At 44.9% G+C, this 22,256-nt stretch overlaps 3 protein-coding genes across 6 annotated transcripts in view; all 3 read left to right on the forward strand.

Annotated features, from left to right (window-relative positions):
* Positions 1-21,593, forward strand: part of LOC148214025 (zinc finger protein 287-like) — a 41,689-nt gene extending 20,096 nt beyond the window's left edge. The window contains 2 exon segments of the mRNA XM_088128866.1: positions 20,346-21,116; positions 21,280-21,593. Of these exon segments, the coding sequence (XP_087984992.1) occupies positions 20,346-21,116; positions 21,280-21,458 (950 nt within the window). The 3' untranslated portion in view covers positions 21,459-21,593.
* On the forward strand, positions 1,178-9,417 carry LOC148214026 (vomeronasal type-2 receptor 26-like). Its single transcript, XM_088128851.1, has 4 exons — positions 1,178-1,429; positions 2,370-3,188; positions 8,070-8,196; positions 8,519-9,417. Exons 1-4 carry the CDS (start codon positions 1,268-1,270, stop codon positions 9,415-9,417), a joined length of 2,007 nt encoding a protein of 668 aa, XP_087984977.1. The 5' UTR covers positions 1,178-1,267.
* LOC112543240 (zinc finger and SCAN domain-containing protein 23-like) lies at positions 17,058-20,482 on the forward strand. 4 transcript variants are annotated; one of them, XR_015793533.1, is made up of 5 exons: positions 17,058-17,275; positions 17,936-18,540; positions 18,847-18,958; positions 19,086-19,497; positions 20,344-20,482. XR_015793533.1 is itself a non-coding variant. In XM_088128925.1 (4 exons), exons 2-4 carry the CDS (start codon positions 18,049-18,051, stop codon positions 19,133-19,135), a joined length of 654 nt encoding a protein of 217 aa, XP_087985051.1. In that variant the 5' UTR covers positions 17,058-17,275; positions 17,936-18,048; the 3' UTR covers positions 19,136-20,349. The 4 variants fall into 4 exon arrangements, 3 of the variants coding, with proteins under 3 accessions (XP_087985051.1, XP_087985052.1, XP_087985053.1); XM_088128925.1 differs by having other exon boundaries at positions 19,086-20,349; XM_088128926.1 differs by having other exon boundaries at positions 18,847-18,940; positions 19,086-20,349.
* Positions 21,594-22,256: the final 663 nt, after the last annotated feature.

Here is a 22,256-nt window from a genome sequence, read left to right on the forward strand (position 1 = left end):
GAGAAGACAGAGAACGCAGAGAGCCTTTATTCCTGGTAAGTGACACAATGGACGAAATGCAGGACATCTTCTTAGTCCCCAAAGTCCCACAGCCAAATTTCCCCCCTTCTCCCTGCAGCTGGCTGGGCAGAAGAGCCTTCAAGGCCAGGCAGAGCAGAAAGGACCACCTGGATCTGCAATTGCCATTTAATGTCTGATTTTGGGGTCGATCAGCAGAAAGGGAGAGGAGAGGGAAATATGGATCCTGGGGATCATGGAAAGAAATCAAAGCAAAAGAAATCCAGATCTCAGAAGTGAGCAGCAAAAGGAGAAATGCTGGGCAATGTTACTATGAAGGGGAAGATAATGTTACAGGGATCTGGTGGGGGTTATATAAAAAACAGCCTATGTTGACAGTATTTTCCAAAAGGTTAAACATCAGCTGAAATGGCTTGAAATTTTCTTTCATGAGGAGACCTACAAGATTTCCTCTTAGGTCTGCATCTTTAATAAAGATTTTTCGTATACATCAATTTCAATCTATGTATCTAAATAGCTCATGTAAAAAGTACAGATCTTATTAAAATAAAATTAATACAGCAATGAGAGCAATGAGCAAGATTCAGTCGTGGAATAATATGAAAGATTACAGTAATTTCAGTCTCATGAATTAAAGATCTCTCCTGATTTAACAGCTCATAGAAGATCTATAAGTTACTTTTTAAAACATCTAAGTTTTCTCTATAGCATTCAGTGTAAATTTAGTTTTTCTGTAACATTGAAGAATCCATTCTTGCATATCAATTGTTATCTCTAAATTGTGCATCCATATAATGATTTAATTTAAGCGTAGACGTTGAATGTACTATTTTTATATTCAGTTAGCATCCAAATTTATTAGAAGAGAACAGCATCAGTATTTTCCTCCTTTTTATTAAACTTCAGAGCGCTTCCTTTTCTTCAGATGTTGGGTCAAAGCCTGCAGCCCCTCCCCCAATTATGAGCATCATCCCACCCAGTTCCACTCATGCCTGTCTCATCATATTCCCTTCCTGAATTAAGATTGCTACTTCTTCCTCTTGATATCTGTAAGGAAACAAGAAGTGAATGGGATGCTATAATTGAATTTGAGACAAGGCACATCATCTGTTTTTTCAGGAGTAAAAAGATACCTGTCTGGTACCGCCTGTCCTTCTTGATTGCCATCCGTGAGATCAACCAGAATCCCCTGATCTTACCCAACATCACTCTGGGCTACAACGTCCACGACAATCATTTCAATGCAGAGATGAACGCAGAAGCCTTGCTGGACCTGCTTTCTGCTGGGGAGGCAAATGTTCCAAACTACAAATGCGGAAGACAGAAAAACCTGCTGGCTGTCCTTGAAGGGACCGACTCTGACCTCTCCCGACATGTTGCAACCATGCTCAGCATCTACAAAATCCCTCAGGTTAGTGGGGAAAGGTGCAGAGTGTGGCCAGTTTCTGCCCTGGAATCTCCAAGACTATTCCAAAAACATGCAAGAGATGTTTAATGTTGTAGTAGAGATGTAAAACTGGTTGATCAATTTTATAAAGGTTTCCTCTCTGAGAGCAAAACCTCTCATTCATTGTTCCTCTCCATTGAAATAAAATTCCAAATTCCAGAAGAATACCAAAAATTTATTTGGGTAAATGAAAGAATGTATTACAAGCACCCATCTTTTCTTTGAACTGCCTGCAGTTCAGGGAGAAAGGATACCATCTGCTCCAGCTGTTCATGAGTACTGCAGTCCTATGAAATTTCTGCAAATCAAACATGTTATATAAGGGTAGTTATTTATCTAAATGTAAGATAATTTAAAACACATACAAGAAAGGATAAATAGCTGGCTGGGCTTTTGTGGAAAACAGTGGCAGAAAACAAGATGATAATTTCAGTACCTTTCCTTCTAAGCATCTTGGTCCTGGTTGAGACTTGGAGGGGAGACCATCAGGCTGTAGGATAGACTGGAAAGTTAGTAGAAAATTATAAATCCCACAGCAAAGCTCTGGAAACCCACTTCCATACAGTTGACAAGAAAGCTGTAGTGGTGTGTTCATGAAGTCACCAGACGCTGATCTCAGTGATGCTTTTCCCACTCAGACAGAGAAGGGCACTGCTAACAGTCTGCATTTCTGGCCAAAGTAGTCAATATTTGAGATCCTTTCCCTCAGAAATGTCATCCAAAGGCTGATTGGCATGATGGCAAACTCTTTGGCTTTCTTGTGTTGCCCCAAAGAACTGAGCAAGTCCCCATTTTGAGTGTGTTTGATGGTGCTGCAATCATATGATAATTTAGAATTACTTACAATTTGGAATGAATAATATGTGAATGGGATTTCATGACCAATTCCTTCCATTTTCTCCAGATTTCTTATGCTTTTGTTTCTGATGACCTGAATGATAAAACCCAGTTCCCTTTTTTCTACCGGATGCTCCCAAAAGAAGGAATCCAATATGCAGGGATGGTTGAAATGATCCAGTATTTCAGATGGACCTCAGTGGCTCTCATTGCTCCAGAAAATGAAAATGGAGGGAGGTTCTTCAAAACTTTAACGCCTTTACTCACCCAAAATGGCATTTGTGCTGTTTTCTCCCAAAGCATTTCAGGGTACAATATGAATTTATACAGTTTGGACCCTGATTTATACCTCAGATGGAAACAAGTCAACGTATTTATTTACTACGCAGAGCCCACTTTACATGCTATGTATTTCTATGGAATGGCATTCATTGACCATATGTTCCGGCTCTTGATAAAACCTACTGTAGGAAAAATCTGGATTGTAACAGCCATGGGGGATCTCACTTTGAATTTGTGGTATCAAAATTTCCATCAAGTTCATAGCATTTTCACTTTTTCCATTCATACAAAGAACTGGATAAAAGATGATGCTGACCAATTTTTCCCTTCAATCATTGAGTTTGGCGACAAAGCTTTTCCTTGTTCATTTCAAAAGCATCCCTTCTCGGTTAAAGGCCGGATGAGATGCAAAGAGAATGAAGAAATGGAAAGTCTACGACAGGAGGAGGTTGAAACCACCCTTTCTCTCGACAGCCACCATGTTTACAACACCATCTGGGCTGTGGCACAAGCCCTGAATGCTGCCTGTGTCTCCAGATCCAAGAGGAGGATGCTGAAGGAAGGTGGACAGACCTTGGAACTGGAAGAGCTACAACCTTGGCAGGTATTTCCTTTTCCATCAAAGAATCTCAGCTGAACACAACCGTTACTTTTAAAATTACTTACACAGGACTGTAAGAAGAAATTTAGCAAATGGAGGGAAGAAGCCAGTTTCCTCTCATGAGGTACTCCAAGCATGATCCATCAAACAGATGACTCTCTCTTGCCAACATTAACTATCATGTTTGCACGATAGATAAAGGGAGGGAGGAAAAGAGTAGGATAATAAAGGTCAATTGGAAAATGCTATCCTCTGGATCCTGCTACATGTTGGCCCCATTTGTTCCACCCTCATCTTGCCTCCCTTCTTGCAGGTGATGTGGTAGCAGCTGCCATATCTGGTGAGACTCCTTTTTCTCTGGGGAACGGCGTTTTCCCTGCTCCTTCTTTGCAGGAAGCTGCCATCCTTCCATCCATACGGGAGGGTCTTTTTCACAGGATTAATCTGGCTGCCTCTCTTGGGGCCTTCCATCCTCCTAACCAGTCATGCCAATTAGGCAGCCCTGTAAATTGAATAAATGCATAACCCAGTTTCTAATTGGGCATTTGCTTGTGTCTGCAGGGAGCCCTCCCTCCCTCCCTCTCTCATTCTCCCCCTCCCTAATGTCTCTACCAAAATGGATGGTGCTGGGACCATGTCCAAAGTGTCTCCATTCTTTATGGGCTACCAGCAATATGTCCTTTCTACTATTTAATTCTTTAACCTTTTAAATAATAGTGTGTTGAGTGATTTAGACTCAGACTGGGATTGGTACAACAAAGAATACTTGGGTATGAGTAGCAAAATGTGCCCAACGAAGTGGCCATAGTAGGATTTCCTAAGGAGAAGTTTATACCTCCATGGCATTTGAAGAAAGGATAAAGTTTGCGGCTCAAGCTGCTTCTTAAATTGAGAGTAATGTGGTCAGGCTCCTCCTATCCATCCCAAACTGGGCCAAAGATTCCCAGAAATTCAACACAGAATGTCTAACTCATCTTGACTGTCACTTCACAACTGAACCAGTTCCCAGCAGCTCATTTCCTCTTCCTTTAAGGCAGATGTGTTTGGGTTCACTTCCAGGAACTTCACCTCCCACTTTTCCATGGAAAGCCAACTTTATGCTTCCCACATTCCCTCTTAAGGGGCCGCTGATTATGGACATTCCTGTATTCTTACTCTGGGGAACTCCTTCTACCAATGTAGCAAGCACAAATGCAGTCCACCTCTTCTGGAAGAGAACCGTAGATGTAAATGCAGATACACATAGGTGTAGGTCTAGATTTAGATTTAGAGTTCAAATTAGTATTCAATTTAGAGATTTATTTATTAAAATTATCTCCGCCCATCTCCCCCTAATGGGGGACTCTGGGTGGGTGATTAAATATATATATGACAGTGATAATGTATGATAAATATACAGTATATAAATATATATTTATTTACTTAAATATATGTTTATATATATAAGTGGCTGGATAGTGTAGTGGTTAGAACACCGCCTTTGATGCAGGAGACCGGGGTTCAAATCCTGGCTGGTACCTACCTTACCAGTAGGGGTCCTTGGGCAAAGACCCCCTAATGCTTCACCTGCCCACCTCAAATATACATGGACGAGAGAAGAGAACTTGGAATTGATGGAATGCTACTACAGGAAAGCCTACAACTCAATGCCACACTCATGGATCTGTGAATGCCTGGCGCTATACAAGGTCAACAGGACAACAAGGACCTTCCTCAAGAACTCAATGGGACTGTGGAAGACAACACTGGAAGTCAACTCAGGATAGCTCGCACAAGTGGCCATCAAGTGCAGCATATACCAAGGTGATGCACTGTCCCCGCTGCTGTTCTGCATAGGATTAAATCCCCTCAGCCAGATAATCACAAGGACTGGATGCGGGTACAAGTTCAAGAGTAGAATCTCCATCAGCCACCTCCTCTACATGGATGACATCAAGTTGTATGCTAAGAGTGAACAAGACATCGATTCACTGATCCACCTGACACAGATCTTCAGTGAGGACCGTGGGATGTCATTCGGACTGGAGAAGTGTGGCCGGATTATAGTAAAGAGAGGGAAGGTAGTTAAGACCGATGGAGTGGAACTATCAGTGGGCCACATACCAGACATAGAGACCAGCTATAAATACCTTGGTGTCTCACAGTCACATGGGAACCATGAGGAGGAGGCAAGGAAGACAGCAACATCCAAGTACCACCAAAGGATAAGACAGATCCTGAAGAGCCAGCTCAATGGGAAGAACAAGAACCATGCCATCAACATGTACGCCCTGCCAATCATCAGATACCCTGCCGGTATAGTGAGCTGGCCAAAGGAAGACATGGAGGCTGCCAATGTGAAGACCCAGAAGCTCCTCACAATGTACGGAGGTTTCCACCCCAAGTCCAACACCCAGAGATTGTACACCAGCCACAAAGAGGCTGGGCGGGGTCTGATGAGTGTCAAAGCCACTGTCCTGGATGAAACCCGGAGCATCCAGGAGTACATCAGTAAGATGGCACCCAAAGATGAGCTGCTACAAGAATGCGTGAGGCAGCAGGAGACATGGGAGGAACAAGTGGAGGAAATACCATGGCAAGACAAGCCCCTGCATGGGAGGTACCATCGACAGATAGCTGAGGTGGCTGATATTGGGAAATCCTATCAGTGGCTTGAAAGGGCTGGACTAAAGGATAGCACTGAGGCACTGATCATAGCAGCACAAGAACAGGCACTAAGCACCAGGTCCATAGAAGCAGGGATATACCACGCTAGACAGGACCAAGGTGCTGATTGTGCAAAGAAGCCTCAGTCCAACGCATAGTGGCAGGCTGGAAGTAGCTGGCATTGTGTACAGGAACATCTGCACAGTGTATGGGCTAGAACACCCCCAAGCCCAGATGGGAGATTCCACAGAAGGTTGTGGAGAATCACAGGGCTAAGATCCTGTGGGACTTCCAGATACTGGAAGGTACTGGCCAATCAACCAGACACCGTAGTAGTAGACAAAGACCAGAAGATAGCAGTAGTGATAGATGTAGCAGTGCTAAGTGACAGCAACATTAGGAAGAAGGAGGATGAGAAGCTGGAGAAGTACCAGGGCCTGAAGGAGGAAATAGAGAGGATGTGGGAAGTCAAGGCCAAAGTGGTCCCAGCGGTGGTAGGAGCACTCGGGGCCGTGACTCCTAAGCTGGGAGAGGGGCTCGAACAGATCCCAGAAACAGCATCAGAGCTCTCTGTCCAGAGGAGTGCAGGGCTAGGAACAGCTAAGATATTGCGTTGAACCCTCAAACTCCCAGGCCTCTAGTAGAGGACCCGAGATTGAGGAAGACACATACCACCCATAGGGGTGAGAGGGGAATATTTTTAAAAAATATAAATATAAAACATATGATATAAGATAAATATATGACAGTGATAATGTCATCTAAATAATAATGTCAATCTAATATACTAATATAATATAATTATATAATAAGATAATAAGATATATTAATGTCTAATAATAATGTCATCTAATAGTGATAATGTCCATCTAAAGGCTTCAACTGCCAAATCTCCTAACACAGGGAAAAAAGTATCCATGAATAAAATTGGGGCCTTCAATCATGAATGAGTTTCATAGCCGTTCTGGTAGGGAACCACAATGAATCAGGATTGAAGAGGTGACTGCAGCTGGCCCTTCACCTCTGGGCTTAGAAGCTATGGAGGGTCAGGTCTGGGGAGGATGGGGATGGGACCCCACCAGAAAGTCCTTGGGCTGTAAGCTAGGCTGAGATATCTAAAAAAAAAAACTGTAGAAGAAAACCAGGCAGATGATACCCATGTTCCTCCTTGACCTGGAGGCTTTAGCTATCAAGTGAATCAGAAGACCTTAGCATGAGAATGGCACAAGAGTGACTCGTTCTTTCTTGTGTAAAAGGCTGCAAGATGTTTGTTGTCAATGTTCTTCCCTTTCTAGCTCCACCCTTTCCTGCAAACCCCCCAGTTTTACAACCATTCCATGGATGGGGTGTATTTGGACACGAACAGAGAGCTGGCAGCTGACTTGGATATGGTGAACTGGTTATGGTTTCCCAACAACTCTGTTGTCAGGGTGAAATTTGGGAGTTTTGCAAGACAGAAATCCCAGGAACCCAAGTTTGTCATCAACCAGGATGCTGCTATCTGGCCCCAAAGGTTTAGCAAGGTGGGGAAAACCATTTCATTCCCATTTCTCCTCTTCAGCATTGTCTTAATTTAACACATCCTCTGTGGAGCTTCATTGAAGCCTCTGAAGCCCTTCAAGGGATCAGAAGAGTTGCAGAGAACCTCTCCTGACCTTTGTGGCTTACATGTCCCACTGCTACGCCTGAATAAGGGAGTCTGGATTCCCAGTTCAAACAATGCCATTTTGTTTTTATTTTTATAATGCTTTCCATACTTGTCATGCTTTACAGATGTGGACTAAAACTGATGATGAACAGTAGACAAACATGGAAAAAACTGAGGCAGCAGATTCACTGGAAAAATATTTGTTTGTTTGTTTGTTTGTTTATTATGCAATTTTGGACTGATATAATCCTGTGCCTCATGGTGGTTTACAGAAATGAAACACAGATAATACAATAACCAATTCCTAAAATGCTATGTTGGCTCTTATAAAGGACTCCTGGAAGAGCTCCATTTGACCTTTTCTCTCAAAGGCCAACAGAGTCAAGGCAAACCTTACCTCTCATTGCAAACTGTTCCACAGTCTGGAGGTGAAAAAGAAGAAACATTTCCTAGATTCAGATCCCTTGATCTCCCAGAAGGGAGATTCCTGGATAAAGAGCTGCTTCTGTTAAATGGACCTAGTCTACTATTTCTTTCCTTTGATGTCGACCCTAATCTACTGTCCTTCATGTTCCCCTTTTTCTGCTCAGGGTCTGCTTCCCTCCAGGTGTGTGGAAAGTTGCCAGTCTGGATTTTACAAGGTGGGTCAGGAAGGGGAGCCCATCTGCTGCTACGACTGTGTTTTCTGTGCGGAGGGGACCTTCTCCTCTCAGGAAGGTAGGTGACTCCAAAGTGAAGCAGCCCTTCAGTAAGAAGGCTAACACTTCTCCCTGGGTGAAGATCCCACCTTGCTTGATTTATTTCTGAAACATATTTAAAAATAGACAAACCAGGAAGCCAAGGTATGAAAGAGGAACTGCTATCTCATTCACATGCATCCATCACCAGGGTTAAAAAGCAGAAAAGTGTCCTTGGTAAAGTTCATCAGAGTTCCTAAAATTGCACCTTCTTTTGCCACCCCATGGAGCATCTTTGGTGGTGGCGTAGAAAAGACTAGATTAGTGGCTGAACCTGGTAAATGTTACTTTCTTCTCTTCAGATGCAGATTATTGCACTAAATGTCCAGATGATAAGCATCCAAATAAGAAGCAAAATAAATGTGTTCCTAAGGAAGTAAGCTTTCTGACCTACAATGAATATCTGGGGACCATCTTGGCTTCCCTTGCGCTTTTCTTGTCTTTACCTACCGTGTTTGTACTAGCAATCTTTGTGAAACACAGAGACACTCCCATCATTAAAGCCAACAACCGGGACCTCTCTTACATCCTCCTCGTCTCTCTCCTGCTTTCCCTCTTGACCACCTTCCTCTTCATTGGCCGGCCAAGGAGAGCCACTTGCCTTCTCCGACAGACAGCCTTCAGCATCGTCTTCTCGATTGCCGTCTCTTCTGTCTTGGCCAAAACAGTCATGGTGGTCCTTGCCTTTCTTGCCACAAAGCCAGGGAACAGAGTGAGGAGGTGGCTGGGGAGGAGTCTGGCCAATTCCATCATTGTTTGTTCTTCCAGTATCCAGGTGGTCCTCTGCAGCATCTGGCTGGTGATCTCTCCCCCATTTCCTGATTCTGACATGCACACCCAACCAGAAGAGATCATCCTGCAATGCAACGAAGGGTCTCTTGCCATGTTTTATATTGCTCTTGGCTACATGGGCTTCCTGGCTGCCATCTGCTTCATGGTGGCTTTCCTGGCCAGGAACCTGCCTGCAGCTTTCAATGAAGCCAAGCTGATCACCTTCAGCATGCTGGTCTTCTGCAGCGTCTGGGTGTCCTTTGTGCCCACCTACCTGAGCACCAAAGGGAAGTACATGGTGGCTGTGCAGATCTTCTCCATTTTGGCCTCCAGTGCTGGCCTGCTGGGCTTCATCTTTTTCCCTAAGTGCTATATTATTTTACTAAGACCAGATCTAAATACCAAGGAGCAGCTCGTTGTGAAAGCATAAATCAATATCTGATTACTTCTCCAATCTTTTTCTCAAAGTCATAATTTTGTGTACAGTCTTTCTGTTACCCACCTCTAAAAAGATTTGTAATGCACTAGGCCTCTTAGGTTCAACCTCCTAAATACCCTCTGGATGGCCTTGCCATGGTTCTGACATGGTTCCACTGTTCCCACTTATCCTGCTGAAAGCAAACTGGCCATACTGCCCCCTCCTCTCAGCCCCTTGCAGCCACTCCCTAAGTGGTTTCAATGAGTTAAGCCAGTATTACAAGCATGGAGTAATTCCGAGGCTGCACAACTTGAAAAGGAGGTCTTAGATGGTGTCCACCTCTCAGCATCTCTTCAGTCTCCAAAGTGGGGTCTCCTTGGACAGCTGAAGGAAGTCCTGGGAAATGAAGGAGAGGAATTTTTGCTTCTGCAAATTGGTAGAGCTCCAACTAGGAAATTTCATTTTGTCTGTCTTCTTATCCAGTAAAGTAAACCTTTAAGCAGACCCTTAAGCAGACAGGAGATGGCCCTCCTGTTGTTTCAGCATGATAGTGTCAAGAGGGCTATTCTTGGCAGTGGAACATGGTCACTCTTGGGTCATGCAATGGCTTGGAGCTGATCCTGTTTTGCATGAGCAAAGAATGGCAGAAGGAAGTGGAGAAAAGAGATTGCAGGAGAGGCAAGGAGGGGGAGGCAGAAAGAGAGGCAGGGGGAAGGAGGGAGTAAAGCGTTTGCTGCAGGAGAGGCAAGGGGGAGGGGGGAGAGTTTCCAGCTTTATTTTATTATTTTCCCATCATACCCTAGAACCCAGAGTCGTCAGCATATTGATGGTACCATGCACCAAATGCTTATTTTTATTTATTTATTTATATTTCAAATTTAGACACCAGCCAGCTCACAAGGAAGTGACTCTGGGAGGTTTACAATAAAAACAACAAATAAATATTAGTTAAAATACAATAAAAATAGTATAAAAACACAATAAAACCAAAGACTTACATAAATAATAATATCTTCCAAGGTACTGTGATCGAAAAGATATTAACATATGGAAGCATCTTCAAGGTGCTAGCCACCCCCAGGGTTGGTTGTCCCTTTTCTCGCCCCATGCAAGTTGGCAGAGCCACATCTTCACCGCTTTCCGGAATGTCAAGAGAGTAGGGGCCTGCCTCACCTGCAGGGGAAAGGTATTCCATAGGGTGGGAGCCACAGCAGTGAAGGCTCTCCTTCTGGGCCCCACCAGTCAACTTTCCTTCATCAATGGGGTCTGCAGCGTATCCTCTCTGCTTGACCTGGTGGGACAGGTCGATATAATGGGGGTGAGACACTCCCTCAGGTCACCTGGTCCCGTGCCATGTAGGGCTTTAAAGGTGATAACCAACACCTTGAATTCGAACCAGAAGCAAACTGGGACCCAATGCAGCTCGCACAGCAAAGGTGTGACGTGTGCCATCTTTGGGGCACCCAAAATTGCCCACATGGCTGCATTTTGAACCAGCTTTAGCTTATGGATACCTTTCAAGGGTAGCCCCATGTACAGAGCATTGCAATAATCTATATGGGAGATGACTAGGGCATGTGTGAGTGACTGGAGGGACTCCTGATCCAGGAAAGGGCGTAACTGGTGCACAACATGTAGTTGAGCAAAGGCCCTCCTGGCCACGACTGCCACCTACTCTTCAAGCAGGAGTCGAGAGTCCAGGAGGACCCCCAGATTACGCACCGGGTCTGTCTGGGGTAGTGCCACCCCATCCAGAACCAAAGATGGTAAACCTCTGGATACATAGGAGCCCCCAACCCACAGCCAGGTACTCTTACAATAGAGATCGTGCTGATACTCCCGGTAGTGGTTGTTGTCTGGACTACCTTAAAGGGCTATCACAGGGGAAGCCCTTGGTGTCTGTGCGGCTTTTCTGCATCTTGGCCTCCGGGGCTGGGCTGCTGGGCTGCATCTTCCTCCCCACGTTGCACCCACTCAGGGCTGATGTGGATACCAAAAACATCTGATGCTAGAATAGAACAGAAAAGTTGCTTAAGCCAGCTGTTTCCTCAGTAACACCAAATAATAGTATTTAAGAATTGAAACTCCTAAACAAACAAACAAACATCCCATGAAGTTCTTTGAATTCTATGTCTTGATAAAAGTGGAGTAACACTGAAACAAATATTTTAACTTTCTTTATTTACCAGAAAAGGGACAGAGAGAGAGAGAGAGAGAGAGAGAGAGAGAGAGAGAGAGAGAGAAAGAAGCAATAATAAAAGAAAAAAGAAAGAAGAGACCAAATCTTTAATACAGATGTAGATTTAGGTATGACAGGCAGTTTGGTCTAGTGGTTAAAATGCTGGGCTAGTAACAAATCAAATCAAATCAAATCAAATCAAATAAAGTGTATATGTTGATATGCAGAATGGTAGAATTCAAGATTTAGGAAACTGAAGCCCCCATCCTTAACTGACAAGTGCATCTTTTTCAAAAATATCTTCAGAATGGACAACCATATGGACAATACATTGATAAATATTTAATGTATAATGTATAAATAAATATATATTGAACGTACCTGTGTCTAGGAATTGCATGCATCATATCAAGTCTTTTATCTTCCCATTGAAAGTGTCTAATTTATCCAAAAGGGAGAGGCAGAAACTCTCCCAAATCAATCTCCAATAAAACCTCTTTATATCCAAGTTTCATGGAATTATCAGAGACAGATCAAAGAATAGCTAAAGAGTTAATACATTCAGTACACGTAGAAAAATCATCATCACTTTCACTACGAACACCCAGATCTTTGTCAACTGGCATTCCTTCTGACTTAGACCAGTAATCCTCCAACTGGCCTAACTGGGTTCATCAAGTGCACCAGAGCCTCTATGGAAATATTGTCAGGATATAATACTGATTGATGGACTAATCAGTTAGGTCAAAAACCATGGCTAATAATAACTTAGCTATTGGATCTAAAGAAGTATTAAAAATCAAAGTGGAAAGTGGACATCCCTGTTAAGCCTTCACAGACAGAAGAAGTAGGTGAAAAAGACCATTGACCTTCACCTTCAATTTGGGGGCTGCATAGGAAATCCAGACCTATCTTACAGAGCCTTTGGGCCATCCACATATGGTGAAGCTCATATAAATCACAATGCCTGTTACCTTTATTAAGAACTTATTCCACATCACAAGATAGCACAGGTGTGTGTGTGCGTGTGATCTTTTTCTGTTTTTCTGCAGATCAGTCAAATCTGCTACCAGCGAAATGTGGTCTGATCTGTGCTTAGTTCTCCCAGATCCCACTTGATCATTTCGTAAAAGAAGTCCTAGTTTGATTCAGGTCAAAGGCTAAATGGATAACCACTTTTTAATAAACTTGATTTCCCCTTTGTCTAAATAGGAAAACCCGAAGCCAAACTATTGATCAATATAATGAATGAAAGTTCTCAACGCTGAGGAGAAGAACCAAGTTCATTGCAATGATCGTTGGGTGCCTGCTTTCAAGACAGAGGGACCCTGAACCCCCCTGAAGTCCACTTGTAAACTTCTACCACTGTCCCTCTTAGCACGAGGTCAAATGCGTGAGGCAGAGGTCCAGATACTGAAGTGGTGAGGCAGGATGAGCAGTTAGCTGAGTCAGGTCAGGATGTAAAACAAGAAGTACAGGTCTCTCCATCTGGGGAGAGGCTTGGAAGAGCTGGTCCTTCGCTTGCACCGTTCAGCTCGAAAGGTGGTAGAAAGATCACGTAATGCCTTCAGGAGGGAGGAAGAAAGTGGATCAGGTGGCTGAATACAGGACCATCCCCCCCCACCCTGCAATCTCTCTCTTGCCGTCTGCACACCCAGCCTTCCGCAGTTTTACTTGAGGGGCTTTACCTGCCCATCGTATGTACCATAGACGCATGGCCTATCTACAATAAAAGTGAATTGAGAGGTGTGTTTGATCATTAGAGATTGCTGAGTTTGCACCCGCTCTCTTACAAAGTCAAAATAGTCACAAACTTTAGAGTCATTCAGTGGCATTGTGTAGACGGGGAATGTCCCTGGCCAGTGATGAGCACAGACGTGGAGACCCAATACTTATTCTGCTGTTCAGCAATGGCAGTCTGGCAGTTGCAATGTCTGTGTATGCAGCGGTCAGTGGGAGGAAGAGACAGGTGTTTTCAGCCAGCGAAGGGACCTTTGCTTGAAACAGATCCACGCCCAACTCAGGAGCTTGGAAGACTCCTCCTGAGGTGATCTCAATCCTCCTCGTGAGTTCCTATTGAAGTCCACTGAAGAAAAGGACAATCCTTCGCCACTCTTGTAGGGGAGTCTTCTTCTATTTGGAGATGTGAAGCAGGTTTTTTTTCCTGCAGGGCAGAATACTTTACCTGCTTTCAAACGCCCAGTGCCTCCCTTCACCCACATGTTTGCTCCTGTGGCCCCGAATTGCCTTCCCCCTTTCCCTTCCTCTGGGCAGGGGGTTCCCTTTGTCACAGGAAGGGAGGGGATTTTCTGCAGGATCAGTTGCGCCACTCTCTCTCCTGCTGTGAGGCTCCCTTCAGGCCTCTATGGGCCTAGCTGGAGAAGCATTCCTTGGTGCCCAGGGTCTATTGCATCCTCCCCCTGTACATCTATGCCCAGTAGCACCAAGTCTGTTTTTTATTATTATTATTATTATTATTATTATTATTATTATTATTATTATTATTATTTACATTGATGTCACTGGGCACTCTCGGGTCTGTTCCTGCAGCTTCCTCGGTTGCAACCAACAGCAGGAAGCATCAGGGTCTGACTTCCACACATGGAGCGTGCAAAGCTTCTCTCCTGGGGGAGGTTTTGGTATCGGGCAAGAGTAGGTGGGGGTCAACAAAGCGTTGATGGAGCTTCAGGTTGGCTTGATCCAATAGTGGTCTCCTCCCCTTCAACAATTTGTGGCCAGAGAGGAGGGTGGAAGGTCCCAAGGTCCTTTCCCTATCTGTGAAGGCACATGAGTCTTGTCAGCCCCTCTTACTTCCTAGGACCTCCCAGTCTTTCCCAAGAAGGACTCGCGGAAGTCTGCGGGCGGCTGGAACTGAATTTTTAGACCCACAGCCCTGGTCAACAGTCTGGATAGAAACATAAAGAGGGAATCACACATTCACTGGACACAAGACGCAAAAAAGGGCAATTACCAACTATGAAGTCTCAGGTTCAAGCAACTGTTTGGCTCAAAACCAAAACTCCTTTTACTATGAATGTAGAAGCGGGCAGAGTCCGGGGCAGCACCCTACCGAAAAATGGTCTGGTGCCGGCTCGGTCCGCTGACCCGGTTAGTCTCGGGCTCCTGGCTGCCTCACCAAATTATATAAAGAAAGCTGAGGAGGTTCGTCTCCAAGCCAGGAATAAACACGCAGGCGGTTGCTTGAAGGAGAGGGAGGACTTCCGCCATCAGGACCTCAGGAAGGAGGAGAACCACTGCAAAGCAGGGCATTCCCTCGGACACGTTGCAGAAGAAGGCCACGGTCAGGGGTACCGAAAGCCACTGAAAGATCTTTGAGGACCGCTCTCAATGGAAGCAGTAACAGACTTCATTTATTTGGGCTCCAAGATCACCGCAGACGGAGACTGCAGCCATGAAATTAAAAGACGCTTGCTCCTTGGGAGGAAAGCTATGGCAAGCCTAGATAGCATATTAAAAAGCAGAGACGTCACCTTGCCGACAAAGATCCGCATAGTCAAAGCTATGGTTTTTCCAGTAGTAATGTATGGCTGTGAGAGCTGGACCATAAAAAAGGCCGAGCGCCGAAGAATTGATGCCTTTGAACTGTGGTGCTGGAGAAGACTCTTGAGAGTCCCCTGGACTGCTAGGAGGTCAAACCAGTCAATCTTAAAGGAAATCAACCCTGATTGCTCATTGGAAGGATCGATAATGAAGTTCAAGCTCAGATACTTTGGTCACCTAATGTGAAGAGAGGACTCTTTGGAGAAGACCCTGATGCTGGGAAAGATTGAAGGCAAAAGGAGAAGAGGACGGCAGAGGATGAGATGGTTAGATAGCATCACTGAAGCAATGAGCATGAAACTGAGCAAACTCAGGGAGGCAGTGAAGGACAGGAAGGCCTGGCGCAACATGGTTCATGGGGTCACGAAGAGTCAGACACGACTTAATGACTAAACAACAACAATTGGTAAAAAAAAATTAAATATGTGGCATGTCAGGAATGCACACCACCAATTATAGAATTCCAGTCATCATTCAGATTTTATTGATCATTGATATACTTGGTGGTGCTTTTTCCTCCCCCCCCCACCCCCCCAGCTTGGTTCAGTAGAAATTTGTGGAGCAACAAGGCGCAGAGAGGAAGACATAAATCACAAGGGCAGAGTTAAGGAAAAGAGCAGCCTTACGTATTCAGCTAGAGTATTAGCTATGCCAGAAGATTTTATATATTACCTACACATATATTTCATATTTAGTATTTACACGTACATACACACACATATATCTGTATTGAAACATTAAGGGTCTTAGAATGCAAACAGGATTTCTGAATCCTGTTTCCTTCCTGAACTTTGTCAGCCCGAAGGCCTTTTTCACTAACCTTGAGAGATCCGAAGCTGTCCCCATAGAGACAAGATAGGTTCTCAGGTTCAAGCCACTCTTTGGCTCAAAACCAAAACTACTTTTACTACGAATGTCGAAGCGGGCAGAGTCTGGGACGGCACCCTGCGGACAAATGGTCTGGTGCCGGCTGGGTGAACTTCCCACGCTCGGTCCATTGACCCAGTTAGTCTCAGGCTCCTGGGTGGCTTGCCAAATTGTTAGAAAGAAAGCTTACGAGATTCACCTCTGAGCCGGGAATAAACAGGCAGGCGGTTGCTTGAAGGAGAGGGAAGATTTCCACCATCAGGACCTCAGGAAGGAGGAGAACTACTGCAAAGCAGGGCATTTCCTCGGACACGTTGCAGAAGAAGGCCACGGTCAGGGGTACCGAAAGCCAATGAGAGACCTAGGAGGACTGCACTCCCCCAATCCTGGTCTCTCCATAAGTCATCCATAAGTGCAACCAAGGCAATTCCCATCCTGCATCCCAGCCAGAAACCGATTGCCAAGGAGCCAAATCGTCTTCTTCCTCTAAGGCTCTCTGCAGTTGCAGAACATCAGCCCTTTCAGGCAAGCCAGGTCAGGAATTTTGTCTTCCTCTCTGCCCCTGTCTTAGTTTCCAACTGACCTCTTTTCTGGGATACAGAATCAAGACAGGATTATTTTTGCTCTCTTAAGTAAGAAAAATGCTGAATTCCATTTCCTGTCTGCTCCTTTGCTCCATCTGCTCCCTCTAAATGAGGACGCAACTTTCTCCAGAACCTTTCTTAAAAATGGAAGCTTGGAGATGTTCTAAAGTTGCCCAAAGCAGCTGGATGGAGAAGGCTTCCTTATCAGGGGGACACCACAGCCCCCTTCCTCCTGACCCCATGGAAATAATCCCCTTTATCCCCTCTTTGAATGAGGTACTGCATTGCATACAGCATCCCCCAGGGGGCTCCCTCTGCAGAGAGGGGACACCATGCGCTTCAGCGGAGGGCCACTGGAGGGCGACGGCCACAGGTGGCTTTTCAGAGGACGTTGGGAAGGGAGTGACATCACTACTTCTTGCCTCTCTAGGAAGCTGCACTCTCTCTCTGTAACCCTTTGAGCTTTGCAGGAGGTAAAAGGCTGCAGGGAAGTCTTGCAGGGAAGAGACCCAGAGGAGGCCCTGGGGGAGGAAGGAGAGTTTGCCTTGCAAATCTGCAGCAGGGAAGAAGAAAAGCCCTGCAAGGAAGGAGGTGCCCAAGACTGTGCCTGCATTCTCACCATGCGCTGATGAGGCTGAAATTGGGCTGGATCCTCTGCAGTTCGACACGTCTTAGGAGGGTGAGTGAACCAGGAGATCCTCTTAAGCTTCCTTCCTTCAAGCCCTGTGCTTTGTGTGAACTCGGCCCCTGCGGTTGGGGGATCTGTTTGGGTTTAGGGCATGTTGTCTGAACCCGCCTGGGTGTCCTGGTGTGACTTGGCTCTTAAAAGCAAACCCTGAAGAAAGGGAAGTAGAACATCCCGAGCCAGGCTCATTTCACTGGCATTGCATTGTATCTGAACTGGACTTTGGGGGTTTCTTAACCTGTTTCGGGTTTGGCACACGTATTGTGTGACTCCCGTTTGTAGGGAAACATAGATATGGGTTTTTAAAAAGCCAGCCCTTCCTTCTGAGAAAAAGAAACAGAAAATGCTCCAAGATGCATTTATTGGGTGTTCCAAGTGCTTGACGGAAGTCAGTCCCCTATTTTGCAACACACACAGAGAAACACACAAATAAACACTTCTTATCATCCTCTTGCAGCTTAGTAGTATGCAACCCTCAAGAGGTAAGATTCAGGTATGCTAATCAGCTGCCCGGCCCTCAGTTCCTATCTGCTCAATGCCACCCCAGTCCTATACCAGCTCAGAAAAATGGTGCCCTCCATGGGGATGAGTGTTGATCAATGGTGAAATCCATCACTTTCTAATTCCTGGATTTTCTTTTCTTTTCCATCTCAGACACACAAACCGGAAGCCTTTTGTAGGTCTTTGCGTACAGACAAAATTCTCCCTTGGGCAAAGAGGGCTGAATGGCCTGCTGTGGTCATTCCTGCAGCTAGAGGAACAGTCCTATGAATGAAAAGGCATTTGGAGAGCCACAAGATTCCTCAGACCCCTTTGGAGTTGCGTTACAGGATAGAGAAAGAATGGAGACACAACCCTTAGCAAGTGAGGGAAGTGGAGAAGGCCCTTCTGCTGTTCAGCCTGGGAGCTGTGGGGAGATCTGGGCAAGAACTGGGCAGAAGGTCCTGGAGGAGGAAACCACCCGTCCAGACGTTCAGCACCAGAACTTCAGGAGCGTCCAATACCAGGAGGCTGAGGGTCCCCGAGGACTTTGCAGCTGTCTCCACTACCTTTGTCATCAATGGTTGAGACCAGAAAAGCACACAAAAGCACAGATGCTGGACCTGGTTGTTCTGGAGCAGTTCCTGGCCCTTCTGCCCCTGCAGATGGAGAGCTGGGTGCGGGAGTGCGGAGCAGAGACCAGCTCCCAGGCTGTGGCCCTGGCGGAAGGCTTCCTCCTGAGCCAGGAGGAGGAGCAGAAGGAGCAGGTTGAGTTGCAGGTGAGAGACCTTCATTTTGGGAGCCCAGAAGGTGTCTAAATGGAATAAACAAGGTGTTTGAATTCTTAACCCCTCTTGATGAGAGTTTTCTGGCATTCCTAATATGTGGAGATGTTTCACTAATTCTTGTGGGACATTCTTGCGTTATCCATTGTAGAAGATAGATTTGGGACAGCCGTTCCTTTCTCACTTTCCAGCCTTGCTTATGGACACTGGGGGCTTTGAAATTGTCTTCAGAGAACTACAATACACTTCATGTTGTGTGATGTCTGTTAATTCTTCTTTTCTCCTGCCTACTATTTCAAGTCCGTTGTGGGCATCAGAGATCCTGAGAGAAGGAGCAATCCATCCAGTCCCCCTCAGGACCCATTTTTCAGGAGGATCTCTCAGGAAGATCCAAGTAAGGACACCTCAGGAGGTAATCGAAGGCCCTCCCATTCCCCAGAGAGATCCCCTCTCTCTCATCTTCTGTATGTCTTCTCTTCTCTAAAATGCCTCCTCCTATTTTATTAATTCTGCACTTTAAAATTCTCTCTCCCTCACAGGGAAGACTCGAACGAAGTCACTGAAAGGCCTGCAGAAGCAATCAAGTTGATCAAGCCTGCCAGAAATACTTCTTCAGTCAAAAGCTTTTGGCTCTTTCCATTTTCTCACCTAAACCTTGGAATCCCACCAAGCATTGCCATTCAACTTAGTGCATATCTTTGCTTTGGGAATTTGGGAATTTGAGAAAAAATAGGACAGATCTTGCAAATCCTCCTGGCCTGGCCTGTTCTGTTCTGTTCTGCTCTGCTCTGCTCTGCTCTTTTCTTTTTTCCCTTTTTCAGGAGGGTCTTATGTCCTTCAAGGAGGTGGCTGTGTATTTCTCCAAGGAGGAGCGGTCTCAGCTGGATCCTCACCAGAAAGCGCTGCATTGGGAAGTCATGCTGGAAAATTATAGGAACGTGGCCTCTCTGGGTAAGGGTTTGCTTCTCTCCCATGAGAGAGTTTGGAAAGACATTTTCTAGTTAGATGCCATCAGCTCATCTCTTTGGAGGGGTGGAAGGAGAAGATCTGGCCTTCTCCTGCTCAAAGGAAGGAAGGACGTCAGTGGCTCTCTGCTTAGATGCATCCCCTGCCATTTCTCCTGTGGTGAATATTTCCATTTCTTTTTAAAGGTATCAATGAGAAACTCACTCCTTGGCTTGAGGAGATGCTCAGCTCCATCACACTGATTTCATTCTTTTGGGCCCAGATGCTTCCCTGTCTGTCCTCTGAAGGATTCTCATTTCTTCAAGCTATTGGGTTAATGACTTGTCTTCCTTTTGATTTCTATCCTGAGCCTGGGTGTTAAGGGCAAAATGGTGCTGTTTTTCCATTGCAAACATGCTGTTTAGGGTTAATAGAAGAGCTCTAGAATTTTTTCTCTGCAACCATTTGATTTTGGCCAGAGAAAAATGAATAGCAAATGGAAGGCAGTTTGGGTAGGAAAAAAGGACAAATTTCAAAATTGATTTAGTTCTCACTGGTCTTTCCTGTTATTGACCACCCTCCGATAAATGTTAGGTTTTCTCCTAAGGCCTCCCTTGTTGTTTCCCCAGATTCTTCCTGAACTCAACGCTGACTCTGGGTAAGGTTTGACTATATAAGGATGATTCTAAACAAACCGGATGCTGTAGATGTTTTCAAAGCTTTTATGGCTCACGAAAATAGAAATTATCATTCGTATACCATGCCATTGTAAGCATGCAAACATGCAAATCGTACAGTCTGATCTTTTCCCCCACCCTTGCTATCATGTTCATTTCTCTTTTCTTTTGAAAGTGATCATGGCTATGAGAATAAAGATCCTAGTGAAAAATTCGAAGTGATCAGGCATGGAGGCGGAATGGACAAGGAACTAGAGATGCAACTAGAAAGTCATGAGAGAAGCCAGTCAAAGATTTGGAATCAGGAAAGCTCATCTTCCAGGGATGCTGAGATGCAAGGCTTTCTTGCCCAACAAGGAAAAATAAAGGAAAAGTATATTGGAAAAAGCCTAAGACTATTAAAAGATAAATTAGTTGTAAATGAACACTCTCCAACCCAAACCAAAGGAGAAGATTATATCTGCAGAGCCAGTAGAAAAAATCACAATTGGACTTTCACTCTTTCCTATGAAAATGGGTCCCTTACTTCTCATAAAAGGATCCACACAGGGGAGAAGCCATGTAAATGTTTGGAATCTGGAAAGATTTTCAGAATAAGCCGAAAAGTTACTTCACATGAAAGGATCCAGACAGGGGAGAAGCCATATAAGTGCATGGAGTGTGGAAAGAGCTTCAGCACAAACAGTTCTCTTACAAAAAATCACAATTGGACTTTCACTCTTTCCTGTGAAAATGGGTCCCTTACTTCTCATAAAAGTATCCCCACAGGGGGAAAGCCATATAAGTGTTTGGAATGTGGAAAGAGTTTCACAACAAGCAATCACGTTACTTCACATAAAACGATCCACACAGGGGAAAAATGACATGAATGCATCGAGTGTGGAAAGAGCTTCTGTAAAAATATATCCCTTATGAGACATAAAAGGATCCACACAGAGGAGAAGCCATATAAGTGCATGAAGTGTGGAAAAACATCTGTGAAAATACGTCCCTTATGAGACATAAAAGGATCCACACGGGAGAAGCCATATAAGTGCATGGAGTGTGGAAAGAACTTCTGTGAAAATAGATACCTTATTAAACATAAAAGGATCCACAGGGGACAAACCACATAAATGCATGGATTGTGGAAAGACCTTTCATACTAGCAGTGATCTTACTTCCCATAAAAGGATCCACACAGCGGAGAAACTATATAAATGTGTGGAGCATGGAAAGAGCTTCAGGAGGAGGAATGACCTAATTTCCCAAACACATTTCTCTTTGGGTGAAAATCCATGTAAATTCTAGATTTAGTTGTTTAAATCTATGCATTTTCTATTTGTGTACACTGAACTGAGAAAAGATTTCTTTGAGTCTGACCCTCACAACTGGCAGCCCAAGAAAAATTAATTACCAATGAAAATAAAAGGTCCGTTTTAATTATGAACTGAGTTTTTGAACATACTGTTATTTTAGGTGGCCAATGCTATTGCACATCCATAAGATGATTTATTTATTTATCTTATTTATATTTCATATTTATGTAGCTGCCCATCTCACACAAGGTGACTCTGGGCAGCGTACAACAATTTCAAAAATACAGACATTAAAACAATGACACATTAAAAAAACTAAAAACAAAGTGGAGGGGATACAATTAATAAGGGAGTCATCATAAAATCTCCCTGGTCCCCTGGCAGCCCCAGGCCTGATCACATAGCCAGGTCTTAAGGGACTTGGAGAATGTTAAGAGGTATCGAGCTAATCTCACTTCCGGGGGGGAAAGATTCCACAAGGCGGGCGCCACGGCAGAGAAGGCCCTCCTGGGAACCGCCACGTGTAATTCTCTATCAGACAGGATCCGCAGCATGCCTTCTGTGCCAGATCTGATGGGATGTGCAGGTGTAATCGGGGGAGGCGGTGCTTCAGGTAACTCACCCCCATGCTGTGAAGGGCTTTAGAGGTCAAAACCAGTACCTTGAATTCGACCTGGAAGCAAACTGGTAACCAGTGCAGCTCGCGAAGCAGTGGTGTAACCTGTACGGCCCGGGGGGGGCACATAACTGCCCATGCCGCTGCACTTTGCACCAGCTGAAGCTTCCGGAT

Source organism: Python bivittatus, unplaced genomic scaffold (assembly GCF_059951505.1).
Source record: "Python bivittatus isolate LINGU-HERP-01145 unplaced genomic scaffold, Pbiv_v1 ctg000820_np1212, whole genome shotgun sequence".
NCBI classification, from domain to species: Eukaryota; Metazoa; Chordata; class Lepidosauria; order Squamata; family Pythonidae; genus Python; species Python bivittatus.